Source organism: Scyliorhinus torazame, chromosome 21 (assembly GCF_047496885.1).
Source record: "Scyliorhinus torazame isolate Kashiwa2021f chromosome 21, sScyTor2.1, whole genome shotgun sequence".
Taxonomy (NCBI): domain Eukaryota; kingdom Metazoa; phylum Chordata; class Chondrichthyes; order Carcharhiniformes; family Scyliorhinidae; genus Scyliorhinus; species Scyliorhinus torazame.
The window spans coordinates 76,404,087-76,427,383 of record NC_092727.1 but is presented as its reverse complement, the minus strand read 5'-3'; the positions used below and the strand labels follow the sequence as shown (position 1 = coordinate 76,427,383).

At 41.4% G+C, this 23,297-nt stretch overlaps 1 protein-coding gene across 19 annotated transcripts in view; it reads left to right on the top strand.

The window, feature by feature from the left end:
* tanc2a (tetratricopeptide repeat, ankyrin repeat and coiled-coil containing 2a) overlaps positions 1–23,297 on the top strand; it is a 1,428,811-nt gene that overhangs the window by 1,369,112 nt on the left and 36,402 nt on the right. For 14 of the 19 annotated variants that reach the window (XM_072486954.1, XM_072486961.1, XM_072486958.1 and 11 more), the window contains 2 exons: positions 10,465–10,556; positions 17,698–17,865. In XM_072486954.1, coding sequence (XP_072343055.1) covers positions 10,465–10,556; positions 17,698–17,865 — 260 coding nt within the window. The remainder of the gene's footprint in view (positions 1–10,464; positions 10,557–17,697; positions 17,866–23,297) is intronic. The other 5 variants (XM_072486971.1, XM_072486960.1, XM_072486957.1 and 2 more) reach the window with 3 other exon arrangements.

Here is a 23,297-nt window from a genome sequence, read left to right as displayed (position 1 = left end):
GCCTGTGTGTATTCACTGGTATCTGGGAGAACCTAATCTCTGTTAGAGGAAGCTTTGTGTGAACCTTCATGCCACCTCATCTTCCAGAAATTATCATTAAAAAATAAAGTTCAATAACTTGAGATTGAATCCTAGAAACTTTTAATGAACACCCACAGCCCATGCACGTGAAAATCAATCAATCTTTTCTATGAAGCTAGAAAGTCATGACCCAGGCAGCCCTTCTGTTATAAATTGCCTGAACCCGGATCCAAGGAAGGTTGCACGGTTAACATTTACTTCACTGCCACCTTGAGGAACTCCTCAGTCTCTTTGAATATTGCTTCAGACTGGTAAGCAAGAAAGCAGGCCACTCACTGAGTTTACCTTTACTCATGCTGGTTTACAGTGGATTTTCAGGGATCTTTGTTTCATTGATATCTTCACTCCTTTGCAGAGTGTTCAATTGAAGTGTGACATTATGTTCAAAACTGTAATGACAACTGCCCTTTGCCAATCTTACCCTGACTTCATACAGTTTTACTCTTTATTTTCCTGAATGTAATGACTAATACAAGGATGTATTTTCACAGGCACTCGCAGTCCTCCTGTACGTTACGCCAGAGACCAATCTCAGAAAATTAGTGCTTTCCGTGTATTTGATAGTGGGCAATCACAACCAAACCTAACCCTTTCCTCTCACTTTGTAATCAAATGTCTCAGCTCAGCAATCATGGTTGGGAACTTGTATTTCTTATCTCTTCGCCCCTCCTCAAAGCAGGTTTGTGCAGCTAATTGTCTTACCACGGTGTTGTGCCAGCGGAGAAAAACTAATTCAATTAGAAATTAGAACTGGGGCATTCCTCAATATTGTGACTCAATGCAACAGTATAAGGTGCATTCATTTACTTGTTGGGGAGCCACTACTGGTCTTTCTTTCTTTAAAATTTTACGTAAAGAAAAATTACATATTCTTGAAACATGCTGTATCCTAGTCAGAATTATAGTGGTGCTTTCAATAGAATCATATAACTTACTGTGTAGTAGGAGACCTTTCAGCCCATTGGGCTTGTGCCAGTGCTAGCTATTTAATTAGAGCTATCTGCTCTCAATCCAGTCTCCTTTTCGTTGTATCCTTCTTCAAATACTTATCCAATTCCCCTTCGAATTATGTGACTGTCTGTTTCTAAAGCCACTTGTGGCAAAGCATCCCCTGTTTAAATTATTTCCTCTGTGTGTGGCGGGGGGGGCGGGGCGGAGCTATCCCACTTCACCCTTCATTATTCTGTAGATCGTCCTGAGTGTTTTGTGAAAACAATTGCTATTCCCCCAAAAAAGACCTTTCACTGTGTGGAAAGCTCTATTGGATTCTCTCCTTATCCTTCATTATTGCAGTAAAAAAGGTTTTAGTTTTTGGAACATTTCTTCTGAACTACAACCTCTCCTTCCATCATTCTTAGTAAGTCTTTGCTGTTCCTTATCCATGGCTTTCAATATCTTTCTCATGAGGTACTCAGAACCGTGACATCATCTGCAATATATGGTCGAGGCAGTCTTGTATAAATTCAACGTGACTACAATGTTTTTATGTTCAGTGTCTCTATATAAGATGGAGAATTCTATTTACCTTTATGGGATTTTTTTAAATTCTACTGCATTCACAACTGCGCATTGGTGTTTCCTGAAGAGATCACAATAAACTTTCAGTTTTCGATCATGTCACATGTTGCCATGCTGATAATTACCTGGCGAATTTCTGATATCCGTTCCAATTTAATTTTAATTCAGCAACAAAAATAAATGTTAATGAACCAGAGTTAAAAATGAAGGTAAGTGTAGTTGTACTTCCAATGTACAGGACCTTTCAGCCCATTGGACTTGTTCCATTCTTAGTAAGTTATTTTGTTTTTAAAAGAAAAAGCACGGGAACCTTTTTGGAGATATTTGAATATGTTACTTGCCTTCTGTAGTAGTCCCACCATTTTCAGTCTTCATACTAAGCAGGAAGCTTCTCAGCTGACAATTACTAACCCCATAGCGACCTACATAAGATACATTTGCATCTTTTTTTGCAGATTTGGGTAGTTCTGGCATCTTCCCACTCCAGTGTCTCAGTATTCAGCACAGGGAAGAATGGTGAGATCTGCCTTATATTTGAAGGGACAAGTTGCTGGCAGGTTCTCTAGTTGACTTGGATAATTGTGGAGACAATGTACTGGTTTCTAGAGAATAGAGGGAATAACACTGTATTTGGTACAATGTCTACTATATTTGAACTGAAAGTTCTCTCCCTGCAGTTAATTCATTGTCAAAACATAGAGTCATTGCAGTACAGAAGAAACACTTCAGTCCATCAATCCATGCCAGATCTCTGCAGAGCAATCCAATCTGTTACCATTTTTTCACTCTATCCCCATTGCTTGTAAATTTATTGCCCTCAAGCGCATATGAAATTTATTTTGAAATCATTGTTCATCTCTGCTTCCAGCACACTCAAAGGCACGAGTTCAGGTCATGACCACTCACCGCATCTTCCTCTGCATTTCTTGTCTAAAACCTTAAGTCTCTGTCCACTCCACATACCATCAAACAAACAGATTTTTTTTATTCCCCCTTATCCAAATCTCCCCTCTAACTCCTTTGCTCTAAGGAGAACAGTCCCACATCTCCAACCTAACCTCTGAAAGAATTCTGGTAAATAACCTTTGCACCCTATCAAAGACACTCACTTATAGTGTGATGATCAGAGCTCTGATTGTGATGCAGTAGTCGAGTGATCTAGCCAAAGCTTTATAAAATGTTCAACATAACTTGCCTTTTTGTACTCAGTGCTTTTATTTATGCGTCCCAAGGTCTCATGTGCTTTGCTAAATATTCTCTAAATATGACCTTCCACCTTCAAATCTCTGTCCCTGCACACTCTTTAGAATTATGTCTTTAAGTCTATATTTCCTCTCCTTATCCCTTCTGCCAAAATGCATCCCTCACACTTCCCTGCATTGAATTTCATTTGCCACTTGTCTGCCTATTATGCGAGCCTTTCTATGTCCTGTTGCAGTTCATTTGTATCATCCTCATTGTTTGCCACAACTCTGGATGTGAAATGCTTGATGATGGGAATGCATTGGAAATGACCCCATTCATTTCTATGCATGAATCAGAATTATGCATTCTGAGATGTGAGTTGACTTACGCGAAAATAACAAAATCTTTGAAAGGAAATTTTAAATTTTTCCCTGACTATCTCATTGACTGCTAAATGTTACTTGGAAAATCCATTTGCCTTTCATCTGTGACTACTCATTCACACTTTTTATGTTGCTTGTTTGATCAAATAACTGTCAGTGATGTCATTTTGCATGAAGGTTTGCTGCTTAATACATTCTTTTGGAGTTTAATACTTAACATATGAATCAACATTTGAATGTGCAATACATTACTGCATCTGGTTAACAAATATAGGTGAAAGATAAGCTGTGTACTAAAAACTGGCCAGACCAAAGCTAAATATTTAATAAGGGACTATCAAAAGAAAGTGTTTGTCTTATTACTTTTCCCTCTTCTGGTTGATGTAAGCATTTTGTGTAAACAAGGAGCAGATATTTTGTATCTGAACTATTATCATATCTGTGGAACATTAGAGATGTCGAGCTGAGGGTAAACGGCCACATGACACATGATATCCAAAATATATTTTTCAGTATACACATGTCATATTACTAAAATATATTTATTAACCATGCGGATTTCATAGGTTCTTCAATGGCCTGATGAGTTATAAATTTACGAATAGCAGGTTATGTCTCCTCCCCAAGTTTATGATTCACTTAGGTCTGTTGCAAATTGCAGCCCCCAAACCACCAAAGAGGATCCTTTGGGAAGAGGACTTGTGTTTCCTTCAAGCACATATGAGGAAGGCAATGGGAAGCCACCTCATGTATTTTTTCCATGGTCATATTGCTGATTGAAATTGAACACTGGAGGCTCATACGAGCAACTGATGGCGAACACACGACTACATAGCGTGAAGAAATGAACAGAATACCTACCATTGGGCTGGCCACCACAACATTGTGGTCGTGTCAAAGTTGTTCAGTGATAGCGTACATGGAAATAAAGTGTCACAGAGTTAACTGATGGAGATTTGATTCTGCCTTGTGCTGAATTCTCAATCTAAGCTATGCTACTCATAAAGATGTAAACGAGAGTTGAAGCACACAAGTTCGGAGGTAGCTGCTCAGTTGATGGTAGTTATCCATGAATTTCTATTCTTTACTCAACTGATTGGTTACAGTCTGGATCAAAATGATTTATTCCTGTTGGCCTGTATGCCTTTGATTCTTATGGTAAAAGCGATGTATGTGTCCAGTACAAGTCTCCATCACTGAACTCTCGGATGCATCATCAATTCAGCCTTTGGAACTGTTTAACAAAGCTGGTGTGTGAAGATCTCCGCAGAAATCAAAACCGGGCTGCTGCTCTTTCTTCATACAACTGAACATTTCCTAAACTAGCATCTTAATCTTCAGTAGGCTTCTCTAAACTTAACTATTAGAACTTAACTATTAGTTGTAATGGTCATTAATGACTATGTTGAAATCTCTGGAAGATTTTGATAACCTAGATCATAACCTTGTGACAGAAAGTGTCAAACCTTGCTTGACATTTTATTCAACCCTGTTGAAGAAACATTTAACATTGTGTATTTAAATCTGTTTGTATGGTATGACATCTTTGATAACATGTTATCATTCTTGTAATTGTAGTGCAGTGAATGGAGCTGGAATTTGTTTTTCTATAATCAAACATTGTGTTGGTATTTCTCAAGAAACTATTTACTATTTAGATGCCGCAATATAGTTGTTTCTCAGGGGTGTAGCAAATAGTCCGAATAAAGCCAATATATAGGAAGTTGGCAAATTGGTTGCAGACCAACCTGTTTAAGCTAATGAAAATTAAAAAGGGAACCTTCATTGGTTACTCAATGCAAGGGCTGTGCAAATTTGGTTTCTATGAGGTTTTCAAGAACGTTTTCCTGAAACAAGCGAAAAATAGATAATCTTGTCCCAATCATTGTTGACTTTATTTTTGTGGTGTTATAAAGTGTTCTCTCCACTGAAAGCTGCTGAGAAACCTTTTTACTTCAAGATTAAACCTGAAAAGACAATTGTTGCTTTCAAATCCAGATATTTCAGGAAATGAAAGTTGGTGACTTCATAAAATGTGTTACTGATCTTTTTGTTAGATCTTTGGTGGGGACGGGAAGGGGAATGAACAATTCTTTACTCCAACTATATTGTTGATTGTGTTTGCCGTTGATGTTAACACATGGAATTCTTCCATTGAACACAATAGGTACTCAATTGGTTATCCATTAACCAGTAAATTGTCCTTATAATATTTCTGGGGTTTCCTTTTCGGTATTCCAACCCCTCCTATTTTTGAGTGTTCTTGTACATTTTGCTGTAATTTTAGCGACAAGAAGATGAATCTGATCTCTCTGCCACATTTCCAAACCCAGAATTAACCATTAACTGTTGGTAAACATATTTTGTGTCAGATGGTTAAAATGTACAACCCCCAAAAGTAGAAGTGGAGGTGGGATCAGAGCATCTAGACCATTGCTGTTGTTTCTAGGTTTATGTGGGGACCTCGATCTCAGTTGTGCCTATGTTGGATCAAATTCCTGGAAGTGTAAACAATTGGTGCAATGATTTTGTTCATACATTACACATTATGTAGAGCAACTAGGACCTATATATTTTTAAAAACATCTTGAGATCCAGGTTCCCATCTCTATTGGATTCTTCCAGCCTTGGGACTGCTGCTTCTAGACACAACTGTGCTTTAGGTAGCTTTCTGTGTGTCTGCTGCTGGCTTCACAAATTCCTCTTATGTGCTGTGTTTTTGTACAATGATTTGCTGGTGCACTAGCTTTGCTGCTTGCTCACTGCTATTTTTTTATTCTTTCTGTTTTTCATCTCACATTTTTTTTTAAACCCTTCCTTTTTTTCTCCTTTTTTCATCACTTGGAAAGGTTGTCAAACACTCCCAAGTCGTCGTCGAGGTATATTCTGATGATTTGATTTTTTTGCCTTTCTTCAGTTTAGCCTGGACAGCATGGATAATTTTTTTTTTTTTAATTTATCCACCCCTAATGAAAACAACCAATAGGATTGTTGTAGAGAACAACTTATTTGGTAAACAACAACACTATACACTATGATAAAAGCAAATTACTGCAGGTGCTGGAATCTGAAACGAAAGTGAAAATGCTGGAAAATCTCAGCAGGTCTGGCAGCATCTGTAGGGAGAGAAAAGAGCTAACGTTTCGAGTCCAATGACTGTTTGTCAAAGCGTCATCTGACTCGAAACGTTAGCTCTTTTCTCTCCCTACAGATGCTGCCAGACCTGCTGAGATTTTCCAGCATTTTCTTTTTCGTTACTATACACTATGATTCAGTGCTATAAATCTCTATTTGGAGTGATTGCAACAATGAATATTATGGACATTTCTCGCCCCCATCAACCACTGTATTGATGCCATGGTTATCATAATGCTGTTGTCTATTCTAATTAATCCCCTCAGCAATTCTAGTTGTCTGCAAATTGGCTGTCAAATTTATTAACATTACAACAGTCATTGTACTTCAGAAGTAATTACTCATGTGAAGCATTTTAGCAGGTCCTGAGGATGTGCTGAGGCACTCTATAAATACAAGTTCTTCCTTCTGCTTTTCTCAGTTGTTATCAATTGCAGTAACAATAAAAACAATTCCCAAAACTTTACTAACCTACCCTCCCCCTCTTTCATTTCCTCTCCCTCCTACATTAATGTGAACTCACAGAATTGTTACGGCACAGGAAGAGGCCACTTGGCCCATCATTTCTGCTGCAGCTCTCCAGGCGAGCATCATGACTTAGTGCCATTCCCCTGCCTTTTCTCCGTACCGCGACACATTGTTTCTATTCAAGTAATCATCTAATTCCCTCCTGAATGCCTCGACTGAACCTGCCTCCACCAAACACATACTGGTTTCTAAACACTACCAGGATCCTCTGCACAATTTTGAAGAAAGCTTCTGAATGTAAAATCGATGACAGTATAGATCTAAATTAATTCATATTACAGAATATCAGTTTGCAAGTCTGAGAACAGTTACTGTAATATAATTCCCTATCCTTATGGCCACAGAAATTATAGTTGCAGAACCAGGGACCGGTGCTACGCAATTCCTCATTTAATTTATGCCTGTATTGATGACGGTGTCTGAAACTGACATGTGGATCTAAAGAGCCAGTGATTCAAATCATTGAGATTTGTCTCTGTTCCAAACACTTCCACAAATAACATAACACAATCTCATCCAGGTTTTTTGCATTTAAATAAAAGAATCTCAAATGGCAGCCGTTTTTTACACAGACATTTACGTGTGACTGAGTCATTGAAAACCCTTATAAAAATAATCATTACGGCTGCTGTTTACAACACTTGGAAGAACGTCAGTGCAACAAATTATAATGTTGACTTGCTAATCAAATCCAAACTAGATGCCTTGGTAAACAACGCATTTTTACCTTGTAATTTTCTCAATCAGCTGAATTTGACATGGTGCTTCTGATTAAGATTTTTCATAGGAAGCCGGATAGCCTCATCATTAATGTAAAGATGAAATGGACTAGCCATCTAAATTATATCTCTCTGCCTTTGGCCTTAAATCCAGATTCAGAATGTTTTTGAGAATACAGTGTATTTTCTGGTTTTGATTCATCTACTCAGCTTTAGTAAGGTGTCAAATTGACGGTATTAAATTGTTTTACTTCATTTAAAATCCTGTAAAAAGGTGGTGTTGTGTTATTGCAACACCCATTGTATAGTGCCAGATTACTAATCAAGAATCCCATCAGCAATTCTAGCTGCCTGCAAATTGGCTGTCAAATTTACTAAAATTAGAAGTATAATCTCCTGTCCTGTCTTAATGAGGATGAGCAGACTATGTAGACATAGTTTGCTTGCATAACCAATAATCGGAATGCTCTTAACGTGCACTTATTAGATCTGTTTTATACAAGGAAACCAAAGTCACATTAAAGTGAGCAATATGTTTGTTATATATTGCTGGCTCACCAAATTGACAATGTAGATTTGTATCAACATTAGATGTCCTGAAATGAGAAAAAGTATGTTTCCCAAAGCTACACCCTCCCCTTGACTTGTGCAAAATTCACCAAAAGCTGGTTTAAAGATATCATTCCATGCTGTAGTGATGTTGGCTGTTATAGACTACACTCATTTTTACTATTATGCTATTTTGCATAGTTTATAGGTCACATTTTTGGAACATGTTTACATACGCAGTTGATCTGAGAATTACAGCAATTTTTATGATCACCACCCACCTGAAATGACTGGGTTTACAGTTGGCCATTTCTTGTTCGGCTTCATGGAATGATGCCTAAGCTCCATTTCAAAGGGGCCAGTTAAATCCAAGTGATTTCTCTGCCTAAATTGGGATTGAAACACCAGTGCAATATGTTTTTATTCTGATCTGCCCAAAAGCTGCAAATCTCTCCATCTTCCAGCCCCTGCTGCTTATCTTTGTTTGTTCTTCGTGTCTTCCCCTTCAGGACTGAGCAATGACCCATTTTATTGAATTTTACACTGATCATTTTAAGTTATATTGAAGCCATATAGCTTTTATTGCTGACCTTATAGCTTGTGTTTCAAACAGTTAGATTAAATATTCTCAGCAACCTTCTACTATAAAATAAACTTGTTAAATGAGGTGCAACAAGATGATATATCTATGCATAATATTATAAAAGTAATTTTCAGGAAGGAGATCAATTGGCACAAGAGGATTGAAGTCTCACTGAGTGCTGCTTTCAACACGCTGGTTCATGCACTTTTGTAAAAACTCTGTCCCTGTGATTTTAGCAAATCTTTAACTTATTTTTGTAATGTTGCTAAAGTAGTGCACAGGGGTTTTGCACAAGTGGAGGAACAGGGACCTTGGTGCATATGTGCATGAATCATTGGAGATAGTAGGGTATGTTGAGAGAGCAGGTACAAAAGCATATATCTTAGGTTTTATTAATAGGGACGTTGAGGACAAGAGTAAGGCGGTCACATTGAACTTGTATAAGGCACTAGTTAGGCCTCATCTGGAGTAATGCACCCAGTTCTGGGAATCATGCTTGAGGAAGGATGAGAAGGCATTGGAGAGAATCCAGAGGAGATTCACAAGAATGATTCCAGGGATAAAGAGCTGTAGCTACGAGGATAGATTGGAAAGGTTGGGAATATTTTTCCTGGAGAAAATAAGGCTGAGAGGAGACTCGTTAGAGATATTTAAGATTCCGAGGGGTATGGACAGGGTAAATAGTGAGAAACTGTTCCCACTCAAGAGAGCATCAAGAGTTAGAGGGCACAGATTCAAAAGGAGAAAGTGATGTGAGGAAAACAAATTTTCTCACATCAGAGTGGGTAGAGTGGTGAAGGCAGGTTCAATCAAATTATTCAAAGAGGAATTGCTCTCTGAATAGAAAGAATGTGCAAGGTTATGGGATAAGGCAGGGGAAGTGGGGCTAGGTAGAATGCTCTTTCAGCGAGCCAGTACAGACTCGATGGGCTGAATGGCCTCTTCCGCACTGAGAAAATTATGTAATTCTGTTAACCAGTGCACCAAACAGTGTTTAACAGAATGTTAACTCAAGTCAGAGCAGTGCTTTTCTGCTTCTTGGAACTTTATGCAAATATTGACCAAAAGAATTGCTGAAATCAAGGTTCCTTCTTTCTGCTAAATATCAAATAGCTTTCAGCTATATGTGTACGCAAAGGCTCAAAATCTATTCTTAATGAACACAAATCCATAGTGCAAGACTTCAAATTGTGCTTATATTGGAGGAAAACACACAGACAGGAAAACACTTCCACCAACGTACAAGTTACACACTAGTTTGACAGACTACGAAAAGCTAATTTACAAGTATTAGCACGATTCTCACAGCTGTTGTCTAAAGAACGTTGTCAGATATTGTCTGACCTTTCCCACTTTGGTTCAGTACAGCTGAAGCAGGGTTGGGTTGCGGTTCGGTCAAATTAAATGCCTATGTTTTCTTCCAATACATTACTCGGAATAATTATTTTCTGTAAAATGCATTCCAGTTCACTTTATTTAGAAAGTGATTTTTTTTTTACACTGAAACACACAGATACATAAAAAATAAGCTCTCCTCCCAAACTATTAGTAATTAATGTGAAAGTGGACATTTTAAAGCAGATTTGTGTTTAATGAGCTTGTAAATATTACAGATTGCAAACCCCAACAAATGAGGATGACACCATTTTAAATGATAGTTATGTGGCACAATACCTAAATACAAAGTTGTTCTCTACCTCCATTATCCTATAGGTGTTTTTCATATAGTTTCCTACCCTGGCATTATGTGTGTTTTACCCCTCATGCATCCTGTGCACTGCAGGTCCAGCGACGTGGGCAATGGCCACCTCAAAACCGGACATCATGATCATCCTCCTGAGCAAGCTGATGGAAGAAGGAGACATGTTTTACAAGGTGGGATGGACCAGAGATTAATTGGCATGAGGGCTAAACTGTGCAGTTGGCTGAGGCACTCCCTTTTACCTCTGGGGAATCCAAATTAGCTTTGAACAGCTCCATAAAATTAATATTCCCCTTTATTCATGTTTCTCTTATTTCTCGCTCTTCATTTCCTCTAAGTTTTATAACCTTTCCTTTATGGAATAGAAATGAAACAGAGTTCGGTTTTGGGAGCATTTGCTGGGGTGTTTCCTGGCACGTGCAGCGCCGAGAGGGACCCTGCTATTAAATGGGACTCTGCTTCATTTCTGGGCCTCGGCTGAGGTCACAGTTCGGCTCCTTTCCTGCAATAACAAGCTCAGCTCACCAGTGCATAAAGGGATCGGGGCGCTATTCCCAATGCGGCCTTAGGGTCCCCCGAACTTTCCAATAAGGGAGTCCTTGAGCCCCTCTGCACCCCACCTCATAAGGACAAGGCACCTCCGGGCCCGATCCGCCACCTGGGCATGGTACCTATGCCATGGTGCCCAGGTGGCATTGGGAGTGCCAGAGCACCACCCTGCCCAGACCCTGACTGTCTGGAAGACTCCTCTTCTCCCCCCCCCCCCCCCCCCCACCCCCCAAGTGCCGGTAGGCCTGGTCCACAGTTGTGGAAATCAGTGCTAAATAGCACCTACTCGGGTTCTCTGAGGTGAGGCTGTTGGGTCCTGTGCCTTGGATAACTCTGGTGTGAACATATTTAAATGAGTTTAACTGATCACTTGAATATGCAAATCTGGATCCCACCGCCGATCTTGTGAAGCGTAACAAGCTGTGTAAAACTCGTGAGATTTAATGGCCTCGGGGCGAGGTGAAGCCGTTAGATTGCGCGCTATGACATCATGCCCTTGTGCAGTATACTTATCTAGACTTAGGGTAGAGTTAGTGTCACCCTAAATTGTGCGTCCTGTTTTCTTCTGAGGCGATTTAGTTCTGCTTGCGGCTGCCAGATTCAAATGTCAAACAATATTGGGATGGACCTCTGAGAGTTGCGATAAATGTCTTATCCACTACCCAATTTCATGCACGCAAAGAATAGCTGTAACTGTGCACACATTTCCAGTTGCAATATGCTGATTTTTCATTCACATTGTGAGGAGAGAAATTGAAATACCTTGATAAAATAGATCAATTAATATTCAAATGTACGGGAAAAAATCAATGAAATTATCCACTATGCCCTTAATAGATAATGTTGCCTGCTGCCATTTCTCCAAATAATTCTGTGTGTCCAGTAAACCTCTGAGTCAATTTAATACAAGATCGATCGTGTTACATTGATTCCTGGCTGCAGCAAAATTGAAGGAGGAGGGAGTCTCATTTTTACAAATTTTTGTAAAATATCAATCTCCCTAGGTTGGCAGATTGTACAAAAACATTATCCTTTCACGCTAAGTGTGCAATTTTTCATCATATAATCCCCTGAAATCACATGTTTCCTAAAATGTTCTCATTACTCTGCAGAGTTTGAAGCAGCAATCAGAAATAGTTTCACAAAGCTATCTAAAGATGGCAAAAATTCTATTGAATTTTACATCCGTGATGCTAATTGATCAGACACAAAATAAATTGACAATTTCAATTAAGTATATGACAGACTGTGGAAAATAAAATTGGATAACATTGCAGAGGAAGCGTTAAGCTAATATTTTCAGCACATTAACAAAACATTTTGCCCAACAGGCCATGTTGATGTTGATGCTCCACATGAACCTCCTCCCAACTCCTTCATTCAAGCCCATTAAAACATTCTGTTATCCCTTTCTCCACCATTTTATTCAAGTTTATCGAGCCTCTCTTATATGCATCTATGTTGCTCATTTCAGCTAATAGCAGCACATTCCACGTTCTAATCTACCTCTGGGCAAAGAGGTTTTTCCCAAATTCCCTACTGGATTAAATAGTGAGGAGGAATCAAGGGATATGGGGATAGGTCAGGAAAGTGGTGTAGAAGCATAATTTGCTGAATGGTAGAAAAGGCTCATAGGCTGTATAGCCTACTCTTGCTCCTATTTCTTATGTTCTTAATTTTGGACCCTGGTTTTCATTTTCTCTGTGTGTCTACTCTACCAAATCTTTTAAAAATCTTAAATGCCTCAATCAACCCCCAGTCTTTTTTCTAGAGTAAGAAATCTCAACTTGCTCAGTCTTTCCAGATGACTATAACCTCTCAGTTCTGGTTATCCTTTGATTAAACCATTTTGCACCTTCTCCAGTGCTGCTCTTTATTTTTATAATAGAACTGTTCACAGTACTCTAAGTATGGTCTAACCATGGTTCTGTACATGTTTAACAAAACTCTGCTTTTCAATTCTATTCCTCTAGAAATGAACCTCAGTGCTATCTTTGCCTTTTTTAATAGCCTATCAAAAGAATGGCCATCTCATAATGACCAGAATATGGAGAGGTCAATGGTTAGTGTATTTGGATTGCCTTTCACTTAAACTTTCCAGCCTCAAGAGTGTGATATTAAATTACAGAGATACAAAAAGTCGAATTTGGATCACATCTGCCCTACACACCCTTACATGATAAGGGGATTCGATAGTAGGGGAGGCAAGACAATGGTCTTTGGGAATGTCTGAAAACAAATTGGTCCCATCATTTCCGAATCAATTTTTAGGTTTAATTTAAATAGATAATATGGAGCTGAACAGGTAGCCCGGTCTGTTAATGGAAGAATGTGCTCTACCACAGTGGTGGTATGACATGTGTGTGCCTGTGATTCCTTGCAATAGGAACTCTGACCACCTGAGAGCACTAAGCAAAGGTTAGAAGATTTATGGAGAAGTATGGGAAATATTAGAGATGTCTACACTTTGCTTGCACCTAATTGAAGGAAAATTGAAAGAAGAGGAACTGCGTAGAGTGGATGAAAGGGAGTATATAATTTATATACATTTAAAACTGGGAGCACAACGCATCCTGTCTTCGAGGCCTAGGCCGGTTTTGCCTACTATCACTGGTCTGCCCTGTCCCTGATGCTTGCCGTGAGGGGTTGGAGGTGGCGAAACCGGTCAAATCATCCGCCATAGTGTTGGTGAGATGGTGAGACGGCATGGTGGAAGTAATCATGTCTCGGGCTTCGATCGTTGGAATCCTGAAGAGTGTTCATTGATCCTGTTTAGCCTTGGCTTTTGCTTTCTTTGTGCGTCCGGAAAGATGTCTTTATCCTGAGGACTGCTTTGCAATTCAGTTGTTACCTGGGCATTGCTCCCTGATCATGTTGTGGCTTGCTGAATGCTGTCAGTGTCCGACAGCGAAGTGTGTAATATAGGTGTGATGGCCTGAACCACCGGTTATCCTGATGTAGCAATGGGTCTCTCTCTTCTCGGTAATATTGGAGCCGATAGAGTATCTTGTCTGTTATTAGAGCAGGCTGAAATGGAGTCTGTCGACGTGGTTGAGGATGGTGAAGGAGGAGTGGCCTTGGGTATCCTTTGTATAGCGGTGATTTCCGCTGATCGAGTTGGCTGTCGCCTCACTTCTTCTCTCGTCTGGGTGAGCGTGCTATTGGACCTGGTTCTGGTCCGGCCCAGTGAAACGGGGGGGGGCGGTGCTCTAGGATGACGGGATTGGAGGACTGGCTCTTCCTCCCAGATGGCTGTCTGATGGTTCTTCTAGGGTCCCTTCCTGGCTAGGGCTGGAGTGTTATCCTTTCTCTCCTTTTGTGAGTTGAAGTAGTGCCTTGCCCTAGAATGTGTAGGGTAGGTGCAGGTTTGATAGGGTATATGGTGTTTGGGAGTTGTATGAGAGATCCTGGGTACATAATTTCCTGAATTGTTTTTAGGAGGGCGCTGGGCTAGGCTAGGATCATCGCCATGATGGATATCCTGTCGTCCCCAGGATTGGGAGTGCCCTCCCCTGAGAGAACCTTCGGGAGGTGGGGTTGGGGGTAGGCGGTCTGATGAGATTGGGTTTGGACCCCTCCACCAGGTGTGAGGGGACTTAGATGGGGTGAGCGCTGCTCTGAGTAGGTATCCTGTTTTTTCCCTGGGATAGGTATAATGGCCCTTGTTGATTGAGTAGTTGGTTCTCTTTGTTGGTGTGTGTCGGGCAGTTGCCCGAGAAATGTAGGGCCTGGGTTGGATGCTGTTTCCTTGTTATCCGAGTGATTAGTTCTGATGGTTCAAGCTCTGTCTTTCTTCTTTTTCTCTTCTGGGTGGCCTTGGGGGTTGAGTCCTCCGTTTCGACTCTTGCTTAGTTTTAATCTTTCCCCTGAGCTACTTAGAAGTGAAGTTTCTGGAAAGGTGGTTTCTGATAGCTCTGATCTTTTCTCTCTTCTCATCTTCAATGGGAGACCCTGGGTCTGAGAACAACTTGGACTTGTTGTTGCCTGTTCCCTTTTCATAATATCCTTGCTCTGCAATTGATATTGGTTCTGTTCTGGGCCTGGATGGCGGTTAGATTGCGTTGTGAGGTATTTTTGTAATTTCCCATTAGAGCTGGGGTTCTCGTTGATTTTTTGGTTTTTGCAGTGCTGGGTGTGATGTATCCGTTCCTGGCTCTTGCATGGTGCAGTTGGGTCTGATATCCAAGAGAGGTGGATATGTTGGGTTGCTGATACCTGCTGGATACCTGGTGCTGCTGGAGCCAAGGGATTTGTGAGATGCTGTGCACCTGATCTGGCTGTTGAAGTGGGAGGAAGTGCACCGTCCTGTCATGTTTTTATGGCTTTATCCTGCTCTTGTTGGGGTCGCAGGGATGTTCGGCTTCACCCAATGATCTACTGAGCCAGTCGTGGTGTCATTCTCCTGTCCCATTCTGTGCTCATGTATGTTGAGCCGATTTGTTTCTCACTTCTCCTTGCGTATAGCATTATTTTGTAACTTTTTTGCGTCTGTTTCTAAAATGTAAAATCGTACTAAATATAATTTTTGTTTTAAATTGGGAGCACCACCCTACTGCACAGGGGAGCAATGGGCTAGATGCACAAAATTCCAGTCTGCTTTGTCACTGTGGGAGCTGCAAAAAAAAGGCTACTGAGGATGATTCCACGAGTGCTGTAGCATGCTTCCTAGCACCTAGTGTCACGGCATCTTATGCAAAATCAGCCATTTGTCTTGTAAGATAAGCCTGACACCTGCTGGCTGAACTTCAATCTTCCCTCTCCGAACATAATAAAAAGGAAGATGAACCAGACTGGCAAACTGGGTAGGGAATTGTGTAGGGAAGCATAGCGTAGGCTGGAGTGGTAAAAAATCTAGGCTTCTTAAATCGACGACTGCCTTTTGGAGGATTATAGAGTACTTTAATGTGTCTTTCAAAGACAAACCCTTTTTATCTCTGCCACCTCCTCCAGCCCACAACCCTCCGAGTTCTCTGCACACCTTAAATTCTGGCCTCTTGTCCATCCACTTTGGATGTTGCTCTGCCGTTGAAAGCTGTACCTTCACTGCCTTGGCCCTAACCTCTGGAACTAACTCCCTAAACCTCTCTGCCACTCCATGTCTCTTGTCTCCTTTAAGGCACTCCTCAAAGTCTTTTACTCACTTGACCTAATAACTCCCTCCTTGACTCAGTTCAGATTTTGTTTAATAATGCTGTTTTGTTAAGTGTCTTGGGTTGTTTTACTATTTTAAAGACGCCATGTAATATCAAATTGTTGTTGACATGAAACCGCTCATGATGGTGTAGAACATTGATCTTTCACATTCTTAAACTGGATCTGAAACTGGATCTTCTGGGTGTCTGCACTGACTCATTTTAATGATGCTTTGTGGGGAGTGAGAGGAAAAATGTATTTAGATGTTCATCTTACACCTGTTCTGAGTGCTGTTTGGAAATTCTTTAAAGCATTAGAGACAACAGGTAAAGGTCAAACATTACAAAGTGCCATGCATGCTTTAGTAGCACATAAGCTTGAAAAGAAGTGAAATAAGTGACGGAGAAATGACATCCAACACATTAGAAGAAGAGGTGGATAAAACGGCTCCAAAGTAGAAAAGAACATCGAATGTGAATGGAATAAGCAGGTAAGAGTATCAGGGTGAAGTTTCTAAAGTCAGACCAGGAAGCTACAGGATATTGATGAGATACTAAGGCCAATTCTGTATATTCAGATGGAGTGTGCATTTAAGGAAACAGAATTTCAACATATGCTCAAATTTGAGCGTTACTAGAAGCCAAGGATTGAAAGGTTTGTGTGGAGAATGGGAGGCAAAGCTAGGTTCTGAGCCACAGGGAAGTTAGCAATTCTTGGGGGTGGAATGGAGATTTTCACAAAGCAGTCAGCCAGTCTGCAGTTGATGTCCCCTCTATAGAAGTATCAGTGAATATTGTACACCATGTTAAAAGAAATGCATATAAATTAATGTTTGACATAGGAATTTTAATCTTGAAACCTGATTAATATTCTGTTTCATTTGCTCCCCCCAATGCACATTAGTATTCTTGTTATAAAAAGATGGTTATTTTTCATGATAATTGGTTTCATTGTAAATGCACCACGGATTACTGATCCTGAGTAGGATGTTAATAGTTTGTTAGCACTTGCGAGAATAAGCAGCACCATAATCACATCGTGAGATGAGTCCTCCTGGGGAAAAAATGCACACTGCGATTAAAGGTTCAAATCCAATTTATTATTTGGAATTATCACTGCATCGAGCAGCCAATTGATATAACTTGTGGCTGAAATGAGGTGTCTAGTTAGACTTTATGTGAAGTAAGACCAAAATATTGGGAGTAAAAGTCCATTCTTTGATGACATCACGTGATGGAAGGAGGACCAAAAGTAGTGAGTAACTGAAGTATGAAACTGACTGCAGTCCTATTTGGGACAGTATAGATTGGTTTATTTCTTGGTTTTAGTTTGTTTTGCGAAATCTTGAATTATCTCCAGATGAGGTCCAAAGAGATCTGCCGCCAGGCCATCCCAAAAAGTGTGTCTCGGTAATCCCAAAACTGAACCCAATACCTCCCTCTGGTTAATCCTAACATTTGACTCCAATTAATCTCAAGACCTGACTCTAGTTAATTCCGAAATCAGGCTCTAGTTAATTACTTTTAGCTCCAACTTCCTGGTTATCAAACTTCAAAAAGGCAATTTCTTGAATTGAGCATTTTATTTAAACCTACTCTGTTTATAATAATGTTTTTTTTTCTCCTTAATCAGAAAGGAAAAGTGAAGGAAGCAGCACAACGATACCAATACGCATTGAAGAAGTTTCCACGAGAAGGATTCGGAGAGGATTTGAAAACTTTTCGGGAGCTGAAGGTGTCCCTATTGCTGAACCTCTCACGATGTCGGAGGAAAATGAATGTATGTCCAATGGCCTCTTTGGTAAATAAGAAAGCGCAGGGTGCTTCCCTTAAAGCTAAAGTGTCACCAATCTCCTAACACATTAGACAGCTTTTCATGATGAAGAAAGGTTTTGCCTCACATTATAACCACAATACATGTGTGTAAGCTTCATTGTCCATTTTGGGTGCATTAGTATGTATTCCTCTGCATAATAGAAAATAAATAATGCCAGTGAATATGGTAGTAATGGGGTGGATTTTACTAATGAACATTGGTGGTGCATATTTCTGGACTTTAGACAGAGGTCAGTGCCTACTGTAATGCTTTACTGGCCACAGTGTATGAGGTATGCATTGACCTCTATCTGGATTCGCAATAATCACAAGTAGCTCTGCACGAAGAGGATTAATCCTAAATTCCTCCCCATATGTCATCAGTAATGCAGTAATTCTGTAATAATTTCCTTAAAAGCAATAATTCTTAAATCATGCAAAAAATAACAATTAACAATGCTATCAATGTTTGCTATTTTGTAACGAAGGATCAATGGAAAGGTTTATTTTTCCTCAACTGCCAGTGCTTAATTAAAACGGAGCTGCGTCTGGGCCTAACAACCGTGTACTAATGCAGCCACAACCCATAGCAGCTAGTAAAAACCACAGGTGTGCAGCCGGAAGCAAGCAATGATTACAATAGAGAGCTGTTGTGGTAAGACTCTGAAATGAAGGTTTGGCTTTTATAATGTGTTCACGAGCAGCACTGTAACCTGAAGCGCAGAAAGTTACCTCATTGCCAGAAGCTGCGGTTAATGTTTGCAATGTCATGCCTTAGGAATGAACTGATTTCAAAAGAGGTTTTTGCCTCATTGTCATAAGGTTCATGTAGAGGCTGAGCATAAGCAGGCAGGTAGTGTCTGCACAATTGGCCTCTGACATCTCTTGCAGAAAGCAATTGCGTGCTGATAACATTAGCAGGCAACGCTGAAGATGATTTTCTCGTACATGATTGCTCTGATGCAATTTATATTAATGGGTTTTGTCCAAGGTTATAACAATTGTAACTGCATCCTTTGCTTGAATTATCACGTTCAGAGTTTAAATTGACCTTTTGGTCTGGATTTTGAGTGAGAAACTGGATTTGATTGTACACGCCAGCTTAATGCAGTCACTTGCGACTGGGTGTAACTGGAAGTTATGGGCTTGGCTGTTGTCTGACACAACAGCTTCTGTCCCTGTACAGCTGATTGACAGCTTGAACAATAGCGCACTAAATGTCATACTACTGTATCTCCGTTCAATTGTTTCAAATGAGCGCAGTTCAGTACTTCTGCGAGAACAAACAGCACTATTCTTCAATTCAAAAGAAAATCACATTTTGTATTTATTCCCCTCTCTTTTAAGGTTTTTCCTCTAGGATGCATAACTTAACTGGTCTGCTGAATGTAGCGTGTTTTAGATTGAAATTAGCATTCAAAAGCAGGCTGCATTAAATCTATCTACATCCCTCCCTACTCCGTGACCTTCATCCTGAAAACTTCCCTTGAGGACATGATTGAGATCAAACACTTGCCATACAGGAAGTCACATCTGATTCTGTGTCTTGACTGCTCAATGACAGAGCATATTGCTACACTCTCTAATTCCTGGTACAGTCATTGACAAATTATGGTATTTTTGGATAGGGAAAAATACTTACTATGATAATGATGAACTGCTTTCCAAAATAAAGGCCCAAAACATTCAATAGGACCATAGAATTCCTACCGTGCAGAAGGTGACCATTCAGCCCATCGAGCCTGCAACAACCCTCTGAAAGAGCACCCTACCTAGTCCCAGTCTCCTGCCCTATCGCGGCAACTACACCTAACCTGCACGACCCTGGACACTAAGGGGCAGTTTTAGCATGGCCAATCCAACTAACCTGCACACCTTTAGACTGTGGGGGGAAACCAGAGCACCCGGAGGAAACCCACTTAGACACAGGAGAATGTGCAAACTCCACACAGTCACCCAAGGCCGGAATTAAATCCAGGTCCCTGATGCTGTGATGCAGCAGTGCTAACCACTGTGTCACCATGTCACTCTTGTCATTTAATTCTGCCATTTTTGAAACAAATGTTTGGTAGGTTGTTCACTGCACTATAAATACAGCATATTATAGTTGGATGATAAAGAACATTATCATAGATTATCATAGAATTTACAGTGCAGAAGGAGGCCATTCGGCCCATCGAGTCTGCACCGGCTCCTGGAAAGAGCGCCCTACCCAAGGTCAACACCGCCACCCTATCTCCACAACCCAGCAACCCCCACCCAACACTAAGGGCAATTTTGGACACTAAGGGCAATTTATCAGGGCCAATCCACCTAACCTGCACATCTTTGGACTGTGGGAGGAAACCGGAGCACCCGGAGGAAACCCACGCAGACACGGGGAGGACGTGCAGAGTCCACACAGACAGTGACCCAAGCCGGAATCGAACCTGGGACCCTGGAGCTGTGAAGCAATTGTGCTATCCACAATGCTACCGTGCTGCCCATTATGAAAGCATTACTTCTCCATGTGACATCTCACTGACTTTGGGTTGGATGTACCAATTCACCCACGCTGAAGCCTATATTTTGAATGAAATTCAGAGGCTGGGATGCCATTCCTGACATCAGGTGGAAATGAACACCACCTCTTCTCATGCATTTATAATTAAAATTCCAATTACCAGCAGTTTGCATTCAAAGCATATGTGATTTAGCTGCAGGGGAAGCTTTTCATGGTGAAACTTGCCATCAAACAGCAATGCAGCATCTGTATGCAGCTTATTAAAGAGCCTCCTTTCAAACAAGGCACTGCATCACTGCCACGACTCTTCATCGTTGAGTGGCATATTCTTTGCAGACCAAAGAGAAAATGCTGGAAAATCTCAGCAGGTCTGGCAGCATCTGTAGGGAGAGAAAAGAGCTACCGTTTCAAGTCCAGGTGACCTTTTGGCCATATTCTTTGGAGAGGTGAGTTACTGCCAAAAGCAGACCAACCCCAAGGTTCAGTGATGCCTCCCTTCAAGTTCTCCTCCAGGCCATCAGGGTAAGGCGGGAGGTGCTCGTTCCTGAAGATGGCGTAAGAAGGCCCTCCTAGCAAACCAAGACAGCCTGGACCGAGGCGACAGAGGTGAATTACAGCGGGGTCACCGATCGAACCTGGGTCTAATGCAGGAAATTACCTCCTCCAATCTACAAAGGTAAGTACCAGTATCATATCTTCAACAGGAATCTCGTACATGATCATCAATGCAAGTGGACAGCAATGCCAGAAGAGTGAATGCATGATCAGTCTTAGTGTCACATGGCACTTGAAGCTTTAGTGCGTATTTGGATGCAATGTATGAATGAAAGCCGAGTATGTGGAATGGAGACAAGGTTGTTAGGTATCACTTGACATGCCATTAAGTCTTCACATTGTCATGCAGGACACGCAAACCTATAATTCTCACAAGAGGAGACACACAGAAGGAGGAGTTCCAGTTCTGTGGCTCCTCTCAGCCACCAAGGAAGAGGCAATAGAGATCACTGGCGAGGAGGGAGTGCAGTCAGTGGCTCATGTGGAGGCTGAACCAGCCAGGAATAAGGAGGAAGGGGCAACGATCCTGCAATGGCAAATGGGCACACAGGATGGATGTGATGAAATGTGAAGTGCTCAAACTGTGATGAGTCTTAATGTAAATCCTACATATGAACGTGCAGGTTAACAGAAGCATGCCATTCAGTCCTTCAAGACTCCTCTGCCATTCTGGCCTCGATTCTACCCCCATAATCTTTGACACCCCCCCCCCCCCCCACCTCCATGTCTATCAAGAATATTTTTATCCTCCACTACAGTTCATTACCATCCAAGGACCAGACCCCAGCCAAGGCGGGAGCCAGAAGACTCCACTCCTGTGGACGAAGCTGCCAGTCCTCCAGAGGATCATCATCTGCCTTAACATTCACCTCCACTAGCACAGTTACACCCACATGGTTGCATGTCGATTTGGGAGTGCAATATGTTGAGCACATTACAGACACATTGCAAGAACTGAGGGAGGGCTGCTGGGGACCAGGCTCTTGCTGAGTCTCGTGCTGATGCCAGGACTCTTGTTGCAGCCACAAGAAGCCTTTGGGATATGCAGCAGAGGCAAGGGGAAAATATAACATATGCTAGCGATTATGCACCGTTTTAGATATGGGGTATGGAGGAGTCCCTATCACCATGAGTTGTGCCGTGACCTAGACATTTGAGTGGACAGGATGGTGACCACCATGAGAACCAGGTTCCGCCTTCAATCCATATATGCTCTGACCTTCATTTCATCGCTGTAGCTGTGGGCTCAGTGCAGCAGTCACTAGGCAAGAGGGGAACAAGGCCCCTGGACCTCCTTCCAAATGCCCCTTCCTCTCAAGGAAGTGTCATTGCACACTTAGATGGAGGAGAAGCATGTTTCACCTGCCCTGGAACGTTCATCTCAAGACAGCCACAGCGTTAGTGGCGTCTGCTCATCCCCTCTACCATTGATCCCAACAGCTCCAGCAGTCTAGGCTGAGGGGGGCACCAGTGCAGGAGCCTGCATTAGACTGGAGACCTCAGGCCTCCAGTGGACACCTACCATGGCCATCCAAGGTAGTTGGGCATAAAACTGAGCAGACTGCTTCCACCTGATGTTGGGGTTGTACCGAGAATAGTGATAGAAAAAGAAAATATGGCATACTTGCCTTTAGTAGCCAAGTCATAGAGTTTAAGAGCAGGGAGGCTATGCTGGAACTGTATAAAATATTGGTTAGGCCACAGCTAGAGTATTCTGTACAGTCCTGGAATCCACAATATAGGAAGGATATGATAGCACTGGAAAGGGTGAAGAGGAGATTTACCTGGGTGTTATCTGGGCTGAAGAGTTTTACTGATGAACAAAGAACAAGAACAAGGAAAATTACAGCACAGGAACAGGCCCTTCGGCCCTCCCAGCCTGCGCCGAGAGAGTGGACAGACTTGGATTGTTTTCCTTGGATATTTCTGAACAAGCTTGTTTGAGCTTTCCAGCCCTTCTTACTGCACAGCAGAGTGTCTGTTGAAATTCACCCTTGTTTTTACATTTTATCAATTAAGGTGCTTTTGGGCAAGGAAAAGGGACATCGTCCTTTCCCCTTCCCATTTGGTCACAAATTTAAGTTCTGCCTTTTGGGATTTAGCTTTTCTTGACTCTGACATGTCTATTTTATTTCACTATTCCCAATCAGCAGACTAGGCAGTATCTAAATAGTGATAGAAAATCTACACAATTTGTGTGAATTCAGGGCGTCCTCCTCACAGGAAACTTCACCACTCTGTACTTCATTTCCCTCGCACCGGCTCGGAGAGAGTGTGTGACTAACTGTAGTGCGTGCCCTCTTGCCTCCTAAAGCAGAGCTTCACAAAATGTACTCTGCTCCCTCCAGCGTCTCCTAGGG